Source organism: Sardina pilchardus, chromosome 12 (genome assembly GCF_963854185.1).
Source record: "Sardina pilchardus chromosome 12, fSarPil1.1, whole genome shotgun sequence".
NCBI lineage: Eukaryota > Metazoa > Chordata > Actinopteri > Clupeiformes > Clupeidae > Sardina > Sardina pilchardus.
The window spans coordinates 34,203,003-34,218,002 of NC_085005.1; the positions used below are offsets into that span (position 1 = coordinate 34,203,003).

Sequence of the window (15,000 nt, forward strand, 5' to 3'; positions counted from 1 at the left end):
CATTGGAGGGTCTGTTTCCTGTGTGCAGTTGACCACAAAGCAACACACGAGAAGACCTCTCTAGCACTAGCACACACACACACACACACACACACACACACACACACACACACACACACAGACACACACTCACAAGAAGGACTTGGAGGCCTCCAACATCACTCTAGCGGAGCTAGCCGTCTCCACAAACACCTCAAATTTTCTGAGCTAGCCTACACACACAACACACACACACACACACACACACACACACACACACACACACGTTGCTGTCAGGCCTAGATGAAACAACAGTGAGCCAAAACAATAACAATTAACACCAATCAATAAAAATCATCAGCAATCAATAAAAATCAAATACAATCACTGCTCAAAGCTCTTGGCTGGATGGGATAGTGTGTGTGTGTGTGTGTGTGTGTGTGTGTGGTGTGTGTGTGTGTGTGTGTGTGTGTTGGATGGGATAGTGTGTTCGTGCTGGATGGGATAGAGTCTGTGTGTGTGTGTGTGTGTGTGTGTGTGTGTGTTGTGTGTGTGTGTGTGTGTGTGTGTGTGTGTGTGTGTTGGATGAGAGCATCTATAGACACAGCAGTTAATTGTTCACATCGGACAGGAAGACTGTGAGACGAGAGGGACTCAGGACACACACACACACACACACACACACACACACACACACACTATCCCATCCAGCACACACACACACACACACACAGTGTGTGTGTGTGTGTGTGTGTGTAGTGCCATTGCTATAGGCAACTGGTTATAACAGTGATTTACACTTGTGCTTATGAATGACATGTTTCCCTTTTGAAGTCAATATTGGAGCAAGATGCATGGGGGCAGGAAGTAGAAACACGGATTGAGCTGCTGATCAACGCTCTGCTAACCCCCATAGGACGGCCATAGATTGCAGATTTTTTTGCGATCCCATAACTTCATGTATGTGCCCTGGGTCGCCCTTATAGCTTCTGTGTATTCTATATAGGGTATCGAAGGCAAAACTTATTCACGTCTTCCCCGTATATACTGTGACGTTGGTTTCCCGTAAAGAAGTATAGTTAGCATGTCGGTTGGAGGGAAGCTAACGTTCGACGTCGCATTTCCCGTAATGTTTGGATAAGAAGCTCAGTGAATTGGCTGTAAGAGCTCAATCCAGCCTGCACGAAAACCATGACGGAAAGTCCTTCGCAAGATCAGTGAAAAAGTGTGTAGCCTACGGTAGCCAGCTGTTTGATAGGGTAAAGCATTACCTAGAGGCAAGTAAACATAATAATAATATTAAAAACGAATGTCTATCAGACAGAGTTACAGCAATGTGCAGGATGGCTAACGTCAAGAAGTGAGTACGAGTCTGCGCAGTACGATGGAAAGTAAACGGAGCCCCCTCCCGTTTGAGAACAGCGGAGTCTGTTTGTCCATTTCTTTAAGGTCTATGGCAAGATGCTTATATCCTGGCCTCCTACTGCCTTAATGTGCGTGTGTGTGTGTGTGTGTTGTGTGTTTGTGTCTGCGTTGTGTGTGTGTGTGTGTGTGTGTGTGTGTGTGTGTGTGTGTGTGTGTGTGTGTGTGTGTGTGTGTGTGTGTGTGTGTGTGTTGTGTGTTGTGTGTTGTGTGTTGTGTGTTTGTGTCTGCGTTGTGTGTGTGTGTGTGTGTGTGCTCCTCATGGTGTCTTAGCGTGCGTGCGTGCGTGCGTGCGTGCGTGCGTGCGTGCGTGCGTGCGTGTGTGTGTTGTGTGTTGTGTGTTGTGTGTTGTGTGTTTGTGTGTTGTGTGTTGTGTGTTGTGTGTTTGTGTCTGCGTTGTGTGTGTGTGTGTGTGTGCTCCTCATGGTGTCTTAGCGTGCGTGCGTGCGTGCGTGCGTGCGTGCGTGCGTGCGTGCGTGCGTGCGTGCGTGCTTTATGGTCTTGCAAATCAAGTTTGGCTTTAGCTGTTCATCTGTGTTGATGTCCTGTCTGTGTGTACTGGGGAACGTAAACACAATGCGCGCACACACACACACACACACACACACACAAACACACACACACCTCACCAAGGGGACCAAGACAGACTCAAAACACTGTTAGGAATGCACGCGCACACACACACACACATATTCACTAAAAGCTCAGGTGATAGGACCCCCCCCCCCCCCCAACACACACAGCTGGGCTGCCTTGCTGTCAGTGCCCCAGGGGGGTCAAGGGTCACAGCAGGGCTGCAGGCTCTGTGTCACATGACCAGCTCCATGTCATCAGCATTCCTGGGGCAACCAATCAGAACATGGTGTGTTACAGTTGCCCACACACACACACACACACACACACACACACACATACACACATACACACACACATTTAAAGCTATAAAACGGCAGGGTTAGTGTTGCAGAAAGAAGCACTGATACCATTCCTTTAATCAACTGGTGTGTGTGTGTATGTGTGTGTGTGTGTGTGTGTGTGTGTGTGTGTGTGTGTGTGTGTGTGTGTGTGTGTGTGTGTGTGCGTGTGTCTGTGTGTGTGTGTGTGTGAGAGAGAGAGAGAGAGAACACCCTTCTTCTATTTGTATTGTTTTTTAAATATGCCTGCAAGGTAGGCGACCTCTTAACTGTGTGTGTGTGTGTGTGTGTGTGTGTTCTGTACTATTGCTGCACAACAAATTGCCCCATTGGGGGACAGATAAAGTAACGTAACTTCTCACAGCAACATAGACATGGAGCTGGTCAACACTGTGTGTGTGTGTGTGTGTGTGTGTGTGTGTGTGTGTGTGAGAGAGAGAGAGAGAAAGAGAGAAGGCGTGTGTGTGTGTGTGTGTGTGTGTGTGTGTGTGTGGGGAGCAGGTCAACACTGCGACCAAATCTCTGAATCTCCTAAAACAGCCTTCAAAGTCACAGAATTGTACAATTATCAATGAATATGTTTCACAACCCAATCTGGAAAAAAAACGGAATGCCTGTAATTCCTCCCTGGCTTAACCGAAAATCTGGTACCCAGTTTCAAAACATTACTGGCAAATAATAAACGTTATAACCATTCCGACCCCAGAAACACAGTTAGGCCACTAATGTGCCAAACTAGTGTGTCGCCTGCCATAGTACCGCCCACAACGTAGACACGTGGACCCCACAGATCTCCCGCAGAGTCAAACCACTTCCGCAGTCCGTCTGCTTGCTTCGCAAATAAAAAATAAACCTTTAAGAGAAATATGCCGAACAGGCTAAACACGCCAGCTTTCGCCAACAAGTCAAGCTTTCCTCGTAGATAACGGCCCCACACAACCCGTTTTCAGAGAGCAGCGCTTGGATCCCTACCGAACAGCAACGGAGGCTAGCGCCTACCCTTCCGACTGCTGAGCGACGTGAAGCGAAAATAAACGGTGGCTCATGAAATGGACACACACACACACACACGGGGGGGAAGGGGTGGTCACCGAATAAATGTCTCAAACTTCAAAGTGATAGAAATATCTAAACCGTAAACAAAGCATGGTGGTGTACGCCGGGAATTGAAAAAGACAAAACACCCGCACCCTTACCTTGTTACGCAGCGTCTATCCTGAGTTAGCCGTGTTGTTGTTTGTTACCGGGGGACTTGTCCGTTGGGCTCGCAGCTGCTCTGTTCCTCTCAAACGCAGCATTGGCGGCGATGGTCGTCGGTGTTTTCCGGTCGGGTTACGTTACAATCACATGACTGTCTAAAAGCACTTAAAACAGCAGTTGTAAAACCCACTGCACGGGGCGCCCAAACAAGTCGTCTTAACGTTATCTGCCGCCAAATGCGTCCCCGGTTGGAGTGAATTGTTCGCCGCGGTGTTTAGCCAGAAGCGGGGTACCGATGTGGGCGCGTAGGATATTGTATGGTAATTTATTTAATCTCCCGTTCGAGCAAGTTAAACATAAACCGATTTAGAGGGAAAACAGCCCGGGGTCGCCTTCCCCAACCCCCACCCGAACAGATAACGCCGAGTCGTTAGTTAAACAAGCCCCACAATTTGCATTTTCGGTTGCTTGCTGCGGTTATCGGTTTCCCATAACAAACTTGCTTAACGTTAGGCGCGTGCCTTTTTAGAGGCAGGGCTGCAGGCTGATAATGGGGGTTAGTCATACAACGTTTTTCAATGCAGCTATTGTTTTGTTTTCAAAAGTGTATGTTTAATGTTCTTGAAAAGATCATATTTGGCGTTTACAGGTCTTAGGCTACTCGCAATTTCAACAGACAATCAACAGACACCATTGAACCGATTCAGACAGGATTAAAGGGGTCCTTTGCTATGGACTGACATGCTAGGCCGTAGTCAGCGGAATTCTGCATAGTTAGAAACTTGAAAACTATTGATGGTGACTGTGGCATACAGAAGAATTGGCGACATAAATATCTATTTGACCTGAATTAAGCCTGTTTCTTGGTGTCTAAGTGGCCTGTTTTTGGTAAAATGCAAAACTGAACTAAATGGAAACCATATTAGGTCGAATTATTAGGTTAGTAATATAAAAATACATGTGATTTTACACAAATCCCTATGTGTACACGTATGAGTCAGTTATGCTTTGATAATTAATTGACTTGAGCACATGAGCTGGACCTGAGGATGAATCGTCCTGTTTCTTTATCATTAATTGACTTGAGCACATGAGCTGGACCTGAGGATGAATCGTCCTGTTTCTTTATCGCCCTACAGTGGGCTGGAAGTCTGGAGCACGAGTGTCACGTGGTCACCTCACGGCTAGTGTAAACTCAGGCAATGTGAGTGTATAGCATGCAGTAGGTGGTTAGCATGCAGTAGGTGGTAGTGTGGTGGTTATAGAGCTGGGCTAGCACATAGACATAGAACGCTAGACGGAGCATTGGCTGCTGAGACGCGAGAAATACGGCCGCCATCTTGGAGAGGTGAACGTCGAGAGACAACACATACGGAAGATACAGGATTCCGGGCTGGTGTGCTGCATACTCCTACTCAAACGAGCGAACGGCAGAGATGAGGAAAACAAGATAACTTCACAAGTAAGATTTAACATTACTGTGCTATTGTTTGTATTTTGTAACAGCATATTATCATATTATCGATAGCTACCACAGAGTTAAAGATGCTGACATCGTTAACAGCTAGCACTATTGATCGTTCTAGGTTAACACAAGAGTACAACTAGCTAGAATTGCTTGGCAATGAAACTGATTAAACATGACATATTTGAACATCATAAGTAGAAGTAAGTAATTGAAGTTAAATATTGTAAAAGCCAATAGGAGTAAACATTTCAGTCCACATTGAGTTGGGGGTGGGGGGCGTTGTTAGCTAGCAACTTTAGTCAGCAGCTAACGTTAATGTTAGCAACTTAGTCATTCATTCATTCATTCATTCATTCAACCTTTATTTATTCTCGAAGAGTCATTGAGGGTAGCCCTCATTTTCAATGAAGCCGAGATTACAGAAGCAATAAAGGAACAAGAGATGTTGAAATAATATAATAGTAAGATAACATACAGTCAGCAGCTAACGTTAGACAATCAGATGGACAGTGGCTAGTACAGTATAGCTTTCCAATGCAATGTTGTGTAATACAAAATGCGTGAAAACCCCTTTCCAACCTTACTTGACACCTGGAGGGGGGTAATATTGGGATTAGTGTTGAACTATTACATCTGAATTGACTAGCTGTCGACTGTTGTTCCTAGACCCTCAGTGTTTACCTCATAAGTACTGACTGGCCTTACTTCTGTGTAATATGAGCAGTACACACACACCCACCCACACACACACACACACACACACACTGTGTCACTGAGTAGACCATAAGGTAAGAGAAAATTTGTACTTTTAAAGTCATATACATCATGTTATTGTTACTCTCTATCACTCTCTTTATTAAATTCCTTGCTTAATAACTTGCTTGACTAATTCATCTTTTCCTCATAACATTTCAGATCTTAAGATGGACATTGTACCAAAGCAGGGCCATGAGTATACAGGACTGCAGAGAGTTTGAACGGCTCCTCCGCTGACTAGCGTTCAACTGCTCCTCCGCTGCCCAGCGTTCAGCTGCTCCTCCGCTGCCCAGCGTCCACCTGCTCCTCCGCTGCCAGCGTCCACCTGCTCCTCCACTGTCCTCTACCCAGCGTCCACCTGCTCCTCCGCTGCCCAGCGTTCAACTGCTCCTCCGCTGCCCAGCGTCCACCTGCTCCTCCGCTGTCCAGTGTCCACCTGCTCCTCCGCTGTCCTCTGCTGCCCAGTGTCCACCTGCTCCTCCGCTGTCCTCTGCTGCCCAGTGTCCACCTGCTCCTCCACTGTCCTCTACCCAGTGTCCACCTGCTCCTCTGCTGTTTGCCATTTCCTGCATTCTAGTGCATTTTACAGTTTTTGCCTGTTGCACTATAGACCAATGCTTAGACTAAAGTAACACAACTTGGAGCTTTTTGTACCATACCTCAAACACATGTACCCATACCTTAAGCAATTATGCAACACACTTGGTCCTGCATACTATCTATTTCATACATAAGGCACTTTGTTCAAAAATGAAATCTCAGGGCGCCATTCGGAAAACACATGTAACCAAAATACAAAACACATCGGGCAATTGCAACCACTCAAATACACACTTGAAGGCACTTACTTGCAAAACTGAACACCAATCAGCCAGCTACAAAAAGCTTTCAGTTTAGCCATTATAAATAGTGATGTGAATGGTATAGTTCCCAGTGTTGTGTCATGTTTGCTGTGTAGGATTTTGGCACAATGAGCGGTTACAGTTTTGCTAAATGTATTCCAGCAAGGTGTTTTATATAAAGTAGACTAGTGTGTTCCTCCTGATCTGAAAGTGTATGCATATGACGCAAGCGTGTTTTATTTTTTCACCAGAGTTACATTTTGACAAAGGATTGTTAGGTTTTCATAGCAGAGTTTAGGTACTGATAGTAGAGTTTCAATTTGACATAGACGTGAAAGGTATATTTCCTAGTGTGGTGTTCTGTTTACTTATGTGTAGAGTTTTGGCACAGTGAGCGAAGTTTTGCAAAATGTGTTCAAGCAACGGGCAAAAACTGTAATAGATTGTAGCTTAGCCTACTAAAGATTTAGTACTGTCACAAGTTAAGTTTATCTAGCCAGGCATCATACATGGTTGAAACAAATCACCTCACCTGTGTGTGTGTGTGTGTGTGTGTGTATGTAATGTTTAATAATCATCCCAGTGTTATTACAGCAGTTTAAAAAAAACTTAATTAAATTGTTTTATTAAAATCTGGTGTGCTGTATTTACTATGACCTTTTTATGGAGTTGCAGTTGAATCCAACAGGCAATGCATGACCTTGCAATAGGTTTATGGCAAGCTGAATGAAATATAGGCCTATAACAGTGTAGTGTGAATGATAACATTTCAACTGTTTTATACAGTTTTATTGATGATATTAGGCCTACTATTCTCCCTATTTTTGTAATTATTCACTGTTTAATTTAATTTGAGTTATTTATTTGTATGTCGCTTTGGACAAAGGCGTCTGCTAAATAACTATAACCATAATAAAACAAACAAAGGATTGCAGCTAATGAACTATTATCCATATCCAAAATAAATAAATAAATCTGCTCTCTGCATTTGTCTCAACCAGGATTCAATAGGATTCCCTCCCATCTTTCTCCTTTCCCCCCTTATAATAGTCTGGCAGCCAAATGCCATAATTTAGGTAAACCTGGTTTTGTCGGTAAAAGGTTTTTTTTTTTTTTTTTTTGCAGAATCTAGTAGGCTTGGGGTACCTCTTTAAGATTTAAGAGGATGCCCGGTGATATCCCTTGAGCAATTTAGTATATTAAGGTGAGTGATGTATGGTACAGTGGGTCAAAACACAGCTTTAATCACAAAATGTGCAACATTTTGCTCTAAAACCAGATAATCGTGTGTCCTTTAGCATAGATTTGCACATGACAAAAAAGAAACGTGAAAATTTGTGGTATGTAGTGAGGAATTATTACTAAAATGGTCTGACAATTAATTTCTCCAGCCAAAGCGATTACACGGAGTGGAATTAATCACCTTTCCAAGATGGCCGCCTCGCGTCTCGTTTGCTTCCATTGGCCAGAACGTCGGTTGCTCTGTCTAGCGTTCTATGTCTATGGGCTAGCATGCAGCAGGTGGTAGTGTGGTGGCTATAGAGCTGGGCTAGCGTGCAGTAGGTGGTAGTGTGGTGGCTATAGAGCTGGGCTAGCATGCAGTAGGTGGTAGCATGGTGGCTATAGAGCTGGGCTAGCATGCAGTAGGTAGTTGTGTGGTGGCTATAGAGAATGGGAACGGAAGTTAGCGGCGCAGTGCATTCTGGGACAAAAGGGGCGTTTTCCTCCATTAGGTGAGGCCGCGGCGCGAATTATAAACAAGAAACCTATGGAAACCTATGATATTTCGAACAAGATCGGCTAGCCTAAACAGTAACACTAGATGTAAACATTTAGGCTACTATGCTAAAAACTAGTAGTAGAAGTAGTAATGGACCGTACAGAGACAAGCTCCTGCCAGACGCGAGGAAACGTTATATAGAAAATTATCTTTGATCGGGAACATGGATCCCTATGACAGACCGTCTGGAGAGTGGACGTGAGACCCTGAAAGTAATACAAAGACACTCCGTTGTTGATTTTTTTTACCTGACGATCGTGGGCACGGACGTTACATCAAACAAAACAACAGGTTCGTCCCATGATGTGTGAAAAACAGTGTTAGAAACAGCGAGTTAGCAATGTTTTACGATGTTTACAATGGTACAGCATTGGCAGCAGCGTACAAGTGGCCTCACGCATGTATCCCAGACGCCACCGCGGCGCAACCGCGAAATGTCCGCGACGTCACATTCCCATTCTCTATAGAGCTGGGCTAGCATGCAGCAGGTGGTAGTGTGGTGGTTATAGAGCTGGGCTAGCATGCAGTAGGTAGTAGTGTGGTGGTTATAGAGCTGGGCTAGCATGCAGTAGGTGGTAGTGTGATGGATAGCTGGGCTAGCGTGCAGTAGGTGGTAGTGTGGTGGCTATAGAGCTGGGCTAGCATGCAGTAGTGGTAGTGTGGTGGTTATAGAGCTGGGCTAGCATGCAGTAGGTGGTAGTGTGGTGGTTATGGAGCTGGGCTAGCGTGCAGTAGGTGGTAGTGTGGTGGTTATGGAGCTGGGCTAGCATGCAGTAGGTGGTAGTGTGGTGGTTATGGAGCTGGGCTAGCATGCAGTAGGTGGTAGTGTGGTGGTTATGGAGCTGGGCTAGCGTGCAGCAGGTGGTAGTGTGGTGGCTATAGAGCTGGGCTAGCATGCAGTAGGTGGTAGTGTGGTGGCTATAGAGCTGGGCTAGCATGCAGTAGGTGGTAGTGTGGTGGCTATAGAGCTGGGCTAGCATGCAGTAGGTGGTAGTGTGGTGGTTATAGAGCTGGGCTAGCGTGCAGTAGTGGTAGTGTGATGGCTAGAGCTGGGCTAGCGTGCAGTAGGTGGTAGTGTGGTGGCTATAGAGCTGGGCTAGCATGCAGTAGGTAGTAGTGTGGTGGTTATAGAGCTGGGCTAGCATGCAGTAGGTAGTAGTGTGGTGGTTATAGAGCTGGGCTAGCGTGCAGTAGGTGGTAGTGTGGTGGAGCTGGGCTAGCATGCAGTAGTGGTAGTGTGGTGGCTATAGAGCTGGTCTAGCATGCAGCAGGTAGTAGTGTGATGGCTAGCTGGGCTAGCATGCAGCAGGTGGTAGTGTGGTGGCTAGCTGGGCTAGCGTGCAGTAGTGGTAGTGTGGTGGCTATAGAGCTGGGCTAGCATGCAGTAGTGGTAGTGTGGTGGCTATAGAGCTGGGCTAGCGTGCAGCAGCTGGTAGTGTGGTGGTTATAGAGCTGGGCTAGCGTGCAGTAGGTAGTAGTGTGGTGGCTATAGAGCTGGGCTAGCGTGCAGTAGGTAGTAGTGTGGTGGCTATAGAGCTGGGCTAGCGTGCAGTAGGTGGTAGTGTGATGGCTATAGAGCTGGGCTAGCGTGCAGTAGGTGGTAGTGTGGTGGAGCTGGTCTAGCATGCAGCAGGTGGTAGTGTGGTGGCTATAGAGCTGGGCTAGCATGCAGTAGTGGTAGTGTGGTGGCTATAGAGCTGGGCTAGCATGCAGTAGTGGTAGTGTGGTGGCTATAGAGCTGGGCTAGCGTGCAGCAGCTGGTAGTGTGGTGGTTATAGAGCTGGGCTAGCGTGCAGTAGGTAGTAGTGTGGTGGCTATAGAGCTGGGCTAGCGTGCAGTAGGTAGTAGTGTGGTGGCTATAGAGCTGGGCTAGCGTGCAGTAGGTGGTAATGTGATGGCTATAGAGCTGGGCTAGCGTGCAGTAGGTGGTAGTGTGGTGGAGCTGGGCTAGCGTGCAGTAGGTGGTAGTGTGATGGCTATAGAGCTGGGCTAGCGTGCAGTAGGTGGTAGCGTGGTGGCTAGCTGGGCTAGCGTGCAGCAGGTAGTAGTGTGGTGGCTATAGAGCTGGGCTAGCATGCAGCAGGTGGTAGTGTGGTGGCTATAGAGCTGGGCTAGCATGCAGTAGTGGTAGTGTGGTGGCTATAGAGCTGGGCTAGCATGCAGTAGGTGGTAGTGTGGTGGTTATAGAGCTGGTCTAGCGTGCAGCAGGTAGTAGTGTGGTGGTTATAGAGCTGGGCTAGCATGCAGTAGGTGGTAGTGTGGTGGAGCTGGGCTAGCATGCAGTAGGTGGTAGTGTGGTGGTTATAGAGCTGGGCTAGCGTGCAGTAGGTGGTAGTGTGGTGGCTATAGAGCTGGGCTAGCATGCAGTAGGTGGTAGTGTGGTGGAGCTGGGCTAGCATGCAGTAGGTGGTAGTGTGGTGGTTATAGAGCTGGGCTAGCATGCAGTAGGTGGTAGTGTGGTGGCTATAGAGCTGGGCTAGCATATGGAGTTGGTGGTAGTGTGGTGGAGCTGGGCTAGCATGCAGTAGGTGGTAGTGTGATGGCTAGAGCTGGGCTAGCATGCAGTAGGTGGTAGTGTGATGGCTAGCTGGGCTAGCGTGCAGTAGGTGGTAGTGTGATGGCTATAGAGCTGGGCTAGCATGCAGCAGGTGGTAGTGTGATGGCTAGCTGGGCTAGCGTGCAGTAGGTGGTAGTGTGATGGCTATAGAGCTGGGCTAGCATGCAGTAGGTGGTAGTGTGGTGGCTATAGAGCTGGGCTAGCATGCAGTAGGTAGTAGTGTGGTGGCTATAGAGCTGGGCTAGCATGCAGTAGGTGGTAGTGTGGTGGCTATAAAGCTGGGCTAGCATGCAGTAGTGGTAGTGTGGTGGCTATAGAGCTGGGCTAGCATGCAGTAGTGGTAGTGTGGTGGCTATAGAGCTGGGCTAGCATGCAGTAGTGGTAGTGTGGTGGTTATAGAGCTGGGCTAGCGTGCAGTAGGTGGTAGTGTGATGGCTAGCTGGGCTAGCATGCAGTAGTGGTAGTGTGGTGGCTATAGAGCTGGGCTAGCATGCAGTAGGTGGTAGTGTGGTGGCTATAAAGCTGGGCTAGCGTGCAGTAGTGGTAGTGTGGTGGCTATAGAGCTGGGCTAGCATGCAGTAGTGGTAGTGTGGTGGCTATAGAGCTGGGCTAGCATGCAGTAGTGGTAGTGTGGTGGCTATAAAGCTGGGCTAGCATGCAGTAGTGGTAGTGTGGTGGCTATAGAGCTGGGCTAGCATGCAGTAGTGGTAGTGTGGTGGCTATAGAGCTGGGCTAGCATGCAGTAGTGGTAGTGTGGTGGTTATAGAGCTGGGCTAGCGTGCAGTAGGTGGTAGTGTGATGGCTAGCTGGGCTAGCATGCAGTAGTGGTAGTGTGGTGGCTATAGAGCTGGGCTAGCATGCAGTAGTGGTAGTGGCTATAGAGCTGGGCTAGCGTGCAGTAGTGGTAGTGTGGTGGCTATAGAGCTGGGCTAGCATGCAGTAGGCTGAAAAGTTGTCGGTTGACTTCCTGGCTTCCACCGTTGTGCACTTGGGCAAGACACTTAACCCCACGTTGCCCTGGTGACAGTGATATAATTGACAGATCTAGGCCTAAGTCACTGTGTACGTGTGTGTGTGTGTGTGTGTGTGTGTGTGTGTGTGTATGTGTGTGTGTGTGTGTGTGTGTGTGTGTTTATAATGAATAAATGTAAAGAAATGTAAATGAGATCTCAGTTCTCATCCTCTATGTTCTCATCCTCAGGGAGCTGAGTGTTCTGTGTTCTCATCCTCAGGGAGCTGAGTGTTCTGTGTTCTCATTCTCAGGGAGCTGAGTGTTCTGTGTTCTCATCCTCAGGGAGCTGAGTGTTCTGTGTTCTCATTCTCAGGGAGCTGAGTGTTCTGTGTTCTCATCCTAAGGAGCTGAGTGTTCTGTGTTCTCATCCTAAGGAGCTGAGTGTTCTGTGTTCTCATCCTAAGGAGCTGAGTGTTCTGTGTTCTCATTCTCAGGGAGCTGAGTGTTCTGTGTTCTCATCCTCAGGGAGCTGAGTGTTCTGTGTTCTCATTCTCAGGGAGCTGAGTGTTCTGTGTTCTCATCCTCAAGGAGCTGAGTGTTCTGTGTTCTCATTCTCAGGGAGCTGAGTGTTCTGTGTTCTCATCCTAAGGAGCTGAGTGTTCTGTGTTCTCATTCTCAGGGAGCTGAGTGTTCTGTGTTCTCATCCTCAGGGAGCTGAGTGTTCTGTGTTCTCATCCTCAAGGAGCTGAGTGTTCTGTGTTCTCATTCTCAGGGAGCTGAGTGTTCTGTGTTCTCATCCTCAAGGAGCTGAGTGTTCTGTGTTCTCATTCTCAGGGAGCTGAGTGTTCTGTGTTCTCATCCTCAGACAAGCAATGTCACACCAAAATCCATTCTTATTTTCTTCAACCCGTTGGTGACTAGACCACAGCAGAGCATTGTAGGCAGAAGACGAAGTTAAGGCATGTTTAGGCTCTTTAGATCAGCAGCAGGTATACACTAATCCAGCGCGAACTTTATGGGCGCTGCCATCTTGAATATCGCCATTACTGCGTGCCTGCAAGTGTGACGAGTGACACTTGCCTGTGCTTTTCAATGAAAGCATCCTGGCAGAGAATGTCAAACAAGAGATCCTGCTCATGAAAGAAAATGTTAGGTGAAAGGGAACATTGGATCAATGATGTCAGACTGTGCCAAAACTTACTGATGAAGGTAATTTATTAACAACATAAGGTATTAAGACGTGTATTAATGACAGCTAACCTCTGCAACAGCCGCCTATGGAACCAACGGGCTAATTTCTTAGCAGCCAGCCACGCAGTAATGGCGGCGCTGTGTTACTTCCGTGTTTCGCTGGATTAGTGTATAGGTCTAATATCTGTCTAACGTTCTCAGCACAGAGAAATTATCTGCGAATAAAATGCGCACTATTTGTCTCTATCGGATTACTCATGAAGTTAGTCACACTGATATGAATGACACTTGACAGAGCACAATCTTTTCGATGGTATTTAGTTGCTGTGATAGACGGAATCTATCCCCCCCCCCCCCCAAAAAAAAAACACCCGAAGTGGGCAACCCTGGGAGCTGAGTGTTCCGTGTTCTTATCCTCAAGGAGCTGAGTGTTCCGTGTTCTCATCCTCAAGGAGCTGAGTGTTCTGTGTTCTCATCCTCAGTGTGAGGACTGAGGAAAATAAACACACTGCTGCTAGAATGCTGAAAAGTGGAGAGAAATCATACAGACACATTAGCCTCACGACACACACCAAAACACCTTACGGCATACACACACACACACACACACACACACACACACACCGTCTCATGACAGTCAGTCACACACAGCCTCATAACACACACATACACTCACTCACACACAACCTCACAATGAAACGCGCATGCACACAACCTCACAAACAAACACACACACTCACACACAACCTACAACCACAAAGCACAGACTCCCTCTCGTGAGCCCACAGGAAGGAGGTCTGGTGGCTCAGGAAGTCTCTTTGTGTCTGTTTCAGATCAATACTCTTGATCAGTACAGTCACTCTCGGATCAATACACACACACACGCCACACTCAGATCAATACTCCTGGACCAATGTGCTTCTGATGCGCTCAGCCGTTGAGTTCAGTCGGCTAAATTCTGGGGTGTGTTCACTAGGATCAGAACTGCATGTCTGTATGTTCCTGAGTGCATTCTGATGAGTAGCATGGGAGAGCTTGTCCTCCCCCTCCGTCATTATTTGGGCCAAAGACGCCATGATCTATCAATATAGCAGATAGACCAGTTGGCCAATTCTGCTTATTTCATTGGAAATGTTATTTATAATATTGATATGAATGTAATGGCATTATAATGATTCCAAATGTATTACAACCACCAATAAAACAACAAGAAGTTGATGGAGATCCTGGGCATGGTTATACGGAGATCCCAGTAGGAACTGGTAAGCCTGGGCATGGTTATACGGAGATCCCAGTAGGAACTGGTAAGCCTGGGCATGGTCATAGGGAGCCTGTGTAATCAATAGCGTATTTGGACGTCATTACGTCCTCCTAGCCGCTACGCGGTGCTATGAGATTCTTGGTCTCAGGTGTTGTAAACATGGACGCAAATCTAGTCTTATTTCCAGGGGCTCCGCCGTCGCTGTCAGCCAAATATGAGGGGTATGCCTATTTCCATTTATTTGGTTTAACATTGGTATTGCAACAGTGTTTGATAGCCATGCACTTAACCCCAGTGTCATACCCTTTTCACTGGCAATATGAGACTGCCGGTTGCTAATTGGTAACGGTAGCTCGCTAGCAAGAGCTAGCTAGTTCTACTGTACTGTATGTAGGATCTAGTTTGCGGATGCCAGAGTAGATCTTAGTGAGGATGGACGGTAATGAGAAATGAGCGCCTGTCTTGTTGTCATAATCGCATTTAATGATTTTGGGACCTGTGTGTGATCAACGTCTGGTCTACACTAACATTGCGAACCGCTAACGTTAACGTTACTCGGACTTATAGCTTTTACTGAGAGGATATCTTCTCTAATGTCATGCCATGCCATGCCATGCCAACAGTGTCAACCCACCTGGTAGCCTATTTTGACAACTTTCCACAACTTACAACCGTAGC

At 47.0% G+C, this 15,000-nt stretch overlaps 2 protein-coding genes across 3 annotated transcripts in view; one reads left to right on the forward strand and one right to left on the reverse strand.

Moving 5' to 3' along the window:
* The window catches only part of zbtb2b (zinc finger and BTB domain containing 2b), a gene marked incomplete in the record, with an annotated part of 16,142 nt that extends 12,177 nt beyond the window's left edge, over positions 1-3,965 (reverse strand). The window contains 1 exon segment of the mRNA XM_062550175.1: positions 3,512-3,965.
* A 155-nt stretch (positions 3,966-4,120) lies between these two features.
* armt1 (acidic residue methyltransferase 1) overlaps positions 4,121-15,000 on the forward strand; it is a 19,661-nt gene continuing 8,781 nt past the window's right edge. The window contains exon 1 of one of the 2 annotated variants that reach the window (XM_062550086.1): positions 4,121-4,719. Coding sequence is in view for 1 of the 2 variants with exons in the window: in XM_062550085.1 (XP_062406069.1) it covers positions 14,482-14,543 (62 nt within the window). In the remaining variant the exon portion in view is untranslated. Of the gene's footprint in view, positions 4,720-14,478; positions 14,544-15,000 lie in introns of those variants that run through there. The other variant, XM_062550085.1, reaches the window with a different exon arrangement.